The sequence below is a fragment of the Lolium rigidum genome, chromosome 3 (genome assembly GCF_022539505.1).
Source record: "Lolium rigidum isolate FL_2022 chromosome 3, APGP_CSIRO_Lrig_0.1, whole genome shotgun sequence".
Taxonomy (NCBI): domain Eukaryota; kingdom Viridiplantae; phylum Streptophyta; class Magnoliopsida; order Poales; family Poaceae; genus Lolium; species Lolium rigidum.
Window position 1 is genome coordinate 108,169,772 of NC_061510.1, and position 9,469 is coordinate 108,179,240.

The 9,469-nt window shown below is 42.3% G+C and overlaps 1 protein-coding gene across 1 annotated transcript; it reads left to right on the forward strand.

Moving 5' to 3' along the window:
- The first annotated feature begins 2,939 nt into the window (after positions 1–2,939).
- LOC124695322 lies at positions 2,940–8,904 on the forward strand. The gene is made up of 18 exons (XM_047228179.1): positions 2,940–3,092; positions 3,185–3,379; positions 3,468–3,566; positions 3,681–3,733; positions 3,826–3,922; positions 4,298–4,371; positions 4,463–4,568; positions 5,285–5,395; positions 5,609–5,685; positions 6,022–6,088; positions 6,364–6,429; positions 7,357–7,464; positions 7,565–7,695; positions 7,795–7,861; positions 7,980–8,047; positions 8,144–8,237; positions 8,375–8,445; positions 8,571–8,904. The coding sequence occupies exons 1-18, from the start codon at positions 2,940–2,942 to the stop codon at positions 8,902–8,904; spliced, it is 1,971 nt and encodes a 656-aa protein (XP_047084135.1).
- The last annotated feature ends 565 nt before the right edge of the window (positions 8,905–9,469 follow it).

Sequence of the window (9,469 nt, forward strand, 5' to 3'; positions counted from 1 at the left end):
ATTCTTTATTGATACTTTCTATTGATTCATTAATTTTGCTAGCATTATCAATTGGCAAACTTTTCTCTAGAGAACTGTCTTTTTATAACATCTTCTGAAGTGATCTCAATTTTAACAACATTAGTATGTGGTATTCCTAGTAAGCTTTCAATTAAATTGCAGGCTTAGGAGCACACAGAAAATTACCCCTCGTGAGGGTATCCAAAACATACCTATTCCAGCTAGATATACCAACGTATAAATTTCTAACAAGGATCATGGTAGAATATTTTTTAGTACATCTATGATGAGCATCACTTAGTCTATACCAAGCATCTTTCAAACTTTCTCTCCCTTGTTGCTTAAAATAACGAACCTCAACTTCAGGAATACTCATTTTAGCAAGATTAAAATAGAACAACAGAAATACAAGCTATAATAGAAACTATTTTTTGTGTTTTTGATATAATAAAGCAAACAAGACAAAGTAAAATAAACTAAGAAAAACAATAACAAAGTAAAGAGATTGGAGATGAGAGACTCTCCTTGTAGAAATCCTCTTTCTCCTCGGCAATGACACCAGAAAAAGAGCTTGATGGGCACATATTGCACACCGTTGGGGAATCCGAAGATGAAGGTATGATGAACACAATAGAAAGTTTTTCCTCAGTAAGAAATCAAGGTTTAATCGACCAGTAGGAGAAAGGTGTGACTTCTGAAGGTGTTGCTAGCTGACTTGTGGCAGGACGCACTACCAACGTCAGCAACAACGTGGAACCTGCACACAACATAACCAAAATACTTTGCCCCAACTTACAGTGAGGTTGTCAATCTCACCGGTTTTGTTGAACACAAAGGATTAAACGTATAGTGTGGAAAAAGATGTTTGTAGTGGAATTAAAAGAGAACAAGATGCTTGCATGTAAGTAAATAGAACATGATGATTTTATCGATGTAAAAAAAGGACCGGGGTCCATAGTTCACTGGAGGTGTCTCTTCATAAAGATAAATAACATGCTGGATGAACAAATTACAGCTGAGCAATTGACAGAATAAAGACCATACATGACAAGATGATTACTATGAGATTTGTTTGGGCATTACAACATAATACATAGACCGTAATCCAACTGCGTCTATGACTAATAATCCACCTTCAGGTTATTATCCGGATATTATCGCATTAAGCAATGTGTGTAAAGTAAATAATAGAATTATCCTTAGACAAAACATTGTTGTTTTCTCACTAGTAGCAACAACACATCTACAACCTTAGAATTTATTGTCACTCTTCCAGATTAATAGAGACATGAACCCACTATCGAGCATAAATACTCCCTCTTGGAGTTACAAGCATTTACTTGGCCGAAGCATCTACTAGCAACGGAGACCATGCAAGATCACAAATAACATATGACAAGTATATAATCGATCTCAACATAGTATTCAATATTCATCGGATCCCAGCAAACACAACATGTATCATTACATAAAGATGATCTTGATCATGATAGGCGGCTCACAAGATCTAAACATGAAGAATAAAGTGGAGAAGACAACCATCTAGCTACTGCTATGGACCCGTAGTGCAGAGATGAACTACTCACGCATCACTTTGACGGCGGGCATGGCAATGTAGAGGCTTCCGGTGATGATCTCCCTCTCCGGCAGGGTGCCGGGAAGAACTTCAGAACCCTCCCGAGCTAGGGTCGGCGATAGCGGCCGCGACGAAGCTTTTCGTGAATGGAGGCTCGGGTATTTAGGTTTTCCCCGAGATCGTGAATAAATAGGCGGAAGTGCGAGGTCGGTGGATGCCTGGGGGGCCAACACTACCCCATGGCACGGCCAGGGCCTGGGCCGCGCCATTGCCTGGTGTGGCCGCCCCTGTGGCGCCTCTTCATCGTCTTCGTTACGGTAAAATAGGAGCTTCGGCTTTTGTTTCGTCCAATTTCGAGAATATTTCCTGTACAACTTTTCTAAAATACAAAACATCAGAAAACAGAGAATTGACACTGGCATCTTGTCAATATGTTAGAGTGTAAACAAAACATATATAAATTGGTGTAAAACAAACATGGAGCATCAAAAATTATAGATACGTTTGCAATGTATCAGCCGACATCGTAGCATAGTCCATCCCGTCCGCCGGCGTGCACCGGCAAATGGGAGAGCAAGTCTCCGGAACCACTCGCTTTTGCGATGCTGTACGGGAGAGGGCGAATTAGGTTTTTGGGAAGTGGTCTACGCGACTGCTCAAGCTCTTCATCACGGGTCGTCTTCCGTCCAAGTCGGGCGGTGCTGCCTACCGTCGTCTTCAACGCTGTTTACTTCGACCCGTCATCAATAACATTACTGCTGCGATGTCATCTGCTACCCTCCACCGCCACCTCCACCAGATCGGTACGTGCGACATATCTCGATCTGTTTAGCGATGGATGTTGTACCGTAGTGTGAAAACGGCTGCCACCTAAGGTACGACAACACGATTGAAAGCAACGTTACGTGAGATGGATTAATTGCTACCGTACGATGCCGATCCAACCATTCCGGGAGCAACCATTTTTTTGCACCGTATCTGGCGACCGACGGCTAGGGCGCGCCAAAAAATTCCCTCGAACTTGCCTCCACAAAAAATAAAGTAAAGAAACCATCTTTAAACAAGAACACGAATGGGCCGGCTGCGGGCTGCCTCACAGCCGTCACGGACTCGCCGTAAACCTAGGCCCGCGTTACCCATAGAGCAGAGCCCATTCAGTCTCGCTCGAGCGCAGCCCCGGGTCAAAATTGACCAAAACCGGACACGCGCGGCGGCAACCTTCCGATTCCAGTCAACCGGGCGGGCGCATTCCTCGGCCTCTGGGGAAAAACACCGCACGCGTCGGTGGGTCTCCTCTCCGCGCGCCGCACGTCCGCCCGTTCCCGGAGCCGAGCTCCGATCGATCCGAGGTCGACGAGGAGCCATGTCGTGGCTCCGCAACGCGGTGCACCGCGCCGTCGAGGCGGGCGGCGGCGGCATCTCCCTCACCACCCGCACCGTCCGCACCTCCCTCGGCACCGTCGTCCACCACGCCGGCCAGGCCGTCGTCGGCGGCGCCAGGCTCATCAACGGAATCGTACGGCCCCGCAACGTCCCTGGCCTCCACCGATCGATCACACATCCTGAATGAATTCGTGATTACTGTTATACGTTTTGCCTGCCGCGTAGGGATCGAATCGCTACTACAAGAGCTTGAAGCAGACCGCCAAGAGGCTGGAGGAGGCGGCGCTCTCCTACAGAGGGGAGGAGCGGGTGCAGCTGCTGCGCCGGTGGGTCGTCGGCCTCAAGGAGACCGAGCGCGCCGCCTCGTCCATGCGGGAGCCGCAGCGTGTCGACGACCCCAATCAACCCGCGCCCGTCTTGGTCTGGCTTCTGTTTCTCCTCCCAACATTTTCCTGAATCTCTGCTCTAGGCTGCATTGCAATTGCAATGACCGCGTACGAAATTGCAGGATCTGTATGTGGACTACGAGACCGGGGGCGCCGACCCCATGAACTTTTTCCATGTCTTCCTCTACAGCCAAGCGCTCGAGTGCGTTGTTCTGTCCATGGTGGGTTGGGTTGGGTTGGTTTGGGGGTATCACACAATACAGTTCCGTCAGCGCGTTGTTTCTGCAATGCCGTGTGGGAAGCCACGCAATTGACTCGTTCTCTACGTGTCGCAGATCATGGAAGCTCCTACCGAGGAAGAAGTTTCACTGCTCTCAGAAATTTTCGGGCAAGTTCTTCAACCATTGGATCACTTGTTTTGTTGACTCAGCTCTGCCGTCTCACATACCATATATTGTGGTCTGTGGATGCTTGCTGCAGAATGTGTCTGAACGGGGGGAAGGATGTGCACAACGCAATCCTCAGCAGCATAGGTGACTTGGCGATGTTATTTTCAAGCTACAAAGACGAAGTATTGGTGCGTTCCCATCTTGTTTGCTCTCAATATTAAACCGTAAGTTCATCTATAAAAATAGTCCAACAGTGAGGTCCACCTGGACATACTACTACTTGTTTGTAAGAAAAAGGCCTTTTGCTCAGCTACATTTTCTACTATGATTTGCACTCTTAGCTATCTGATGCACATCATGGTAATTTTTTCCCGGTGTTTAAATTAGATGCCCGTGGGAGCATAACATGTACTCCCTCCGTCCCAAAAAGGATTTCGCGGATTTGTTTAAATTTGGATGTATTTGTACACTAAACTCGGAGGGAGTACTATTCTTGTATGGGAAAAACATATGTGCATTATGCGTTCATGTTTGGATGATATCGACTTCCCTCTTATTTTCAGGCAAAACGTGACGAGCTGCTTCAGTTTGCTCAATGTGCCATCTCAGGGATAAAAATAAATGCTGAAGTTGCAAGGTCAACTCTTTCGCTTGGGGACACAGAGGGAGGGGAAGTTTCAGTGTCAATGTTTGCATGTGTATTTACATCTACTTTTTCTTACTTCCAGATTAGATACGGAAATCATGGAGCTGCAACAAGAGATAAATGCAATTGATGCTGTGCGAGCCAATTCGGCCAGGAACCGCAATAAAACATCTCCAACGGTCCCTGAGGTAGGCTTAAATTTTTGAATCATTTTCCTTTGTGCTTATGTTGGTACTCATTAGCATTTTACTTTAAGAAGGTTAGTGATAAGGCTACCTTTATGTTGTGCTAGCTGAACGTTTTTGGACCTAGCCCATGAAAACAAGAGAAACATAGCCTAATTTTTTCGTGTGATCTATTCGTATGGTGGACCTTTTTCTGTTAGACTGAGTGTGGCAATACCATAGCAATCAAGAAATGCTCGTATTCTTTGTTTTTGTTTTATTCTGTCATTATTGTAGAAAAAATGGAAAGTTCAAAGATGATAATTTTTTTTATCATGTTCATTGGTACATTTATGTGCGACCGTTCTTCCGCTTCTACTAAAACCATGGATGTGAGTACGTCGAAGGAAAGTTGAAATAATTAAATATTAGATTAAATGTTAAGCGTTGAGCGTTGTATCTGATATAGGCATTGTATGAAGTATGCATTACCAATGTTCTGTGGGGAGACTAGAAGAAGTGGTCACATGTTAAGTGCATTTTTTATATGAAAGAAGTCTATGTAATCGATTGTTCGTATATTAGTAAATGCTTGGCCCTCAAGCCTTCAGCTGCTGAAGTTATTTGTTTCATGTTTTCATCCCATTAAGTACGGGCATCTTACTTTTGGTCCTCAATTCTAGCTATAGGTTGAGATCTAGATTCAGCAGTTTGTTTCTAAATCCTGATACTCTCTATAGGACTTCAAAACTGCAGTTGCTGAAGTTCGTCTATGCTCCAGAATGGAAGACCTTGTATTAAAGAAGAAGTCGATACATCCAGGCGACTCATTGGAGACTCATTTTCAGAAGGTAACACTTTCATCATTTTAAATTCTAGTATGAGGCTTCTTTTTCTTGTTTATCTTCCTTTTTTATTATGCTTCACATTTCATAAATCTTGATTCAGACTTAAACACCAGAGTAAATGCAGCCTTTTTTATTTGCCAAAACATATCTCCATGTATCCCTTTTTTGAATGATGCATGGTTGGTACAGCAATATTGACTCCATAAAACGTTGCAGGTCGATAAGCTGAAGGTTTTGTCAGAATCCCTTGCAAATTCTTCTGCGAAAGCGGAAAAACGAATAATGGAGAATAGGTTGCGCTCTTAAGCATCACCTATGCTATTTATTCATTTTCAGCAACTTGGCACATATTCTTTCGGCAAAATGAGAATGCAGTGGAAAATTATTTGATAGAGTAGGCCGTAATTGCTATTACTTTGAAAGATATCAAACACCAGTAGGTAATTCAGAATGCGAGTGCCTTGAATTGTTATTTGGATAAATGTAGTAATATTGGTGTATATTTCTGTATAATCAAGGTGCGCTGTTTACCTTCTTCCAAATAATTTCTTTCCATGTTAAACACGCAGTTCCAAAATGTTTGAGATGATCCTATCCGCTTTAAAGTTGCCATATGTTTTACAATGCAGACTACAGAAGGAAGAATCCCTTATCTTCAGAGTCACTAAAACAACTGAAGTTAGTACAGCTGAAAAGGTGACTTTGTTAGTCATCACTACAATTATTACGGTACTTTTGTTCAATGAATTGTGTCAATGAGCCAAGCAAAAGTTATCGTGCGTCCTGATGAACAAAGCTCACAGATTTCCTTTAAAGTACCAACAAGAATTTTCTAACTTCCATCATTCACATACATCGAACTGTTACTGCTAAATGATAAACAAAGAAGGCCATCCAAACTGTTCTAATGTTTGTCTTCAGTAGTCTTCATATGGATGGGCTTGCCTGATTTATTTCTTATTTTGTAAAAGGAATTAGAGAATGAGATCTCTGGACTCCAGAAGGAAAAGGATCAACTTGAGGCAGAATTAAACAAAGTATGATCACTCTTTCTGTTTCCAGTTTCCTGTATTAATGTGCACAGCCCAGTTCTTTTGATCTACTGCCTCCGTTCCAAATGAAGTGTCGCAGCTTTTGTTAGATTTGGTCTAGATACGCATGTTGTATCTTCCGTTCCAAATGAAGTGTCGCAGCTTTTGTTAGATTTGGTCCAGATACGCATGTTGTATCTAGACACATTTTAGGGTGTAGGTTCGTTCATTTTGAAAAAAAAATCTGAGACACTTAATTTTGAATGGAGGGAGTATTTCAGTAATTCAGAGAACGAAAATGTGCTGGTAATATTTTGCTTAAGTTTGGAATTTAGTATTTTTTTTGTTTCAGTCTTGAGAGGTAAACAGAGTATGAATTCACCTAGCGGAGTATGTGGGAGCTGAAGCTGTCTATTCATGTGTGCTAGAAGCTGCACCAACTGAAATGGGCCACATTTAAGTATTCTAATTATGTTATGATAGAGTACAGATAAAGTTGAATGTACCTTTATACTCTACCAATCTACGATGATTGTTTTATGTGAAGATATCGCGAGGAGATATTTAAGGTTTAAATACAAGCTACAATTATATTGTAGCTTTAGATTATGACTTGTGATCTTAGTAGTATCCCACAAGGCCACAAATGTAATTATTGTCCAGCATTTCAGATACAATAATGAGCTACATACTTGGCGGATCTATCTAATAATGTCCCATTTATACAGCATGTTAACTATTGTATAAATCATGCATCAAGTGTCCTCTTAATTTACCTTATTTATAATATAAATTTGGCGTTCAAATTCTAGACTAACCAAAGGCTCTGCATTTTGCATCGTTGCTTGTTAGATTTACTATTATACAGAGTCTTAGGCTATGATCCCATGAGAAGATTACTTTTTAAGAGTGATTCTGAAACTCAGATTACAGGTAAATACTAAACTGAATGCAACTGCCCTGAAGCTGAAAAAAACTAGAGAGGAGAGAGAACAATTCGATGAAGCCAGCAATCAGATAGTGCTACACTTGAAAGCAAAGGTTTGGTAACTTCTTTTTTGCCAGTTTCTTCATTAGAAAATGCTTTATGAAAAGCGAAGCTTTTCACTTGCTCAGTATTTCTGCCATATGCTTGCTTTAGGAAGATGAACTGTCAAGATCTGTTGCTTCCTCCAAAGTAGAAGCAAGCACTGTTCGTGCTTGGATCAACTTTTTAGAAGATACATGGAAGTTGCAGTCATTATATGAAGAAATAAAGGAGAAGCAGGCCAAGTATGTATGCTCTTTCGCTGAAAAAATACCCACTGATGATTTCTACGTATAAATATTTATTAACATAAGTTTGTTATTTGGAATGTTTGCTGATTGCAGTGATGAACTGGATAGATGTGGAGTCTGCTTTGTTAACTCGATTAAGCATCATGTTTCTGCATGCGTGGTACTCATTTGACTTTTGCTTTCTAAAGAAGTGATATACTATGGAAAAGGGCCTTTTGTAAGTACTTTTTTCATATTATATTGTGTTTCTGAACTGGTTGTTTCTTTCTGTTTTCTAGGAAGAGCTGAGCACTTCTATAGATCGTATAAAGACCTTTGTTGATAACTTGAAAATTTTCAGTGACAGGTATTAGTTCTCAGTTGTTGTTAGTCTAGTTTCTTTGTACGGAGTACAAGAATCAAGCGATACATCCTGTGCTAATGCTATTGATTACATCAACAGATCAGTATCGGTGGATGGTGGAGATAACGGCCCGTCGAAGCAATCAAACCCACAGAAATACCTCGAGGAAGGATATTTGGAAACTGAGAAAAAGGTCATTCTTGATTATATTCTTTACCCTGCTTCCCCCTGAGACAGAGGAGGCTAACAAGTTCTCCTGCAGTTACAGCTGGCTTTGAGATTTTTTTTTTTCACTTTGCGATTTTCGCATGACCTTGTGATTTGTTTCAGGTTGTAGCGGCATTCAGTTTAGCTGATAATATCAGAACATTAACATTTTCCAATCCAGAGCGTAGGGCCAGGTAAATTGCTGTTCAAGAATCAAGATAACTTTTTATATGACCTTGTTTGGAGCCAAAAGAACTGCCATTTCCATTATACTCTCTGAACATGTCTTCAAGTACAGTGCCGAATTGATGTTATGCAGGGATAACCCTGAGGTGAAAGACCTGTTCGCCACCATCGACAAGCTGCGAGTCGAATTCCAATCGGTTCCACGTCCCGTGCTACAAATCGAGATCAAAGAAAAAGAAGAGAGATCAAGACGGCTTGGATCTCTCTCCTTCAAGAGCAGCGCCGGCACGCCTGGCCATTCAAGAACGGAGTCCCCGATCGCTGCCCAGCTCAGGACGCGGCTGCCGTCGGAGTCGGACTCGGAGCCGGGGAAGCTGGACCAAGATTTCAAGGAATACGAGGCTGACGACATCGGTGGATGGGAGTTTGACGAGCTTGAAGACGAGCTAAGAACCGGCGTCCAGTAACAGTTGATGTACAAATTATTAGCACTGACTAAAATTTGGATAGGATAGATGTTTGTGTACATTATGATCTCCACTTGTCTTCAAAAGCTTTTTGCTGCATCCCGTGGACGCTGCACCTGCACATATGTTTGGACCTTGGGAGAAGAGCCGTCGACGATGTTTGATGCGACCACGTCTTGCCAGTGAAATTGACCACACTGGTATGTACGCTGCGTACGTACAGTTTGGCTGCTGGCGTGCCTGCCTGATGACCTGTAAGAAGTCAACTTCCTCGCTCACTCTTTTACCCGTCTGCGTCTTCCTCTTTTCTAGGCTTTCTTCTTTTCTCCAGCTTTAGTTGACAGCAGAAAGACCAAAGATGCCCAGGATAACGGAAAGAACAAAACAAGCTCTCCACACTTTCGCTGCACAAAGGTGCTGCTTTTACTTTGTCAACCTCTCTGCTTTTTTGTACAGTAATGTTTTTTTAGATGTGCTTTTTTGTATTGTTGTTAATCCATATACATGTTCTTTTCCTTCTTCAAAGGTGAAACGCGTAAATAAGTGATAGTAATTCATGTCCTCA

Bases quoted from the DNA above. Each gene is read 5' to 3' on its own strand.
- LOC124695322 (XM_047228179.1), top strand. From the start codon at position 2,940: ATGTCGTGGCTCCGCAACGCGGTGCACCGCGCCGTCGAGGCGGGCGGC. The intron at 3,380-3,467 runs GTCTGGCTTCTG...ACGAAATTGCAG, and splicing joins ATCAACCCGCGCCCGTCTTG to GATCTGTATGTGGACTACGA. The intron at 8,446-8,570 runs GTAAATTGCTGT...GATGTTATGCAG, and splicing joins AATCCAGAGCGTAGGGCCAG to GGATAACCCTGAGGTGAAAG.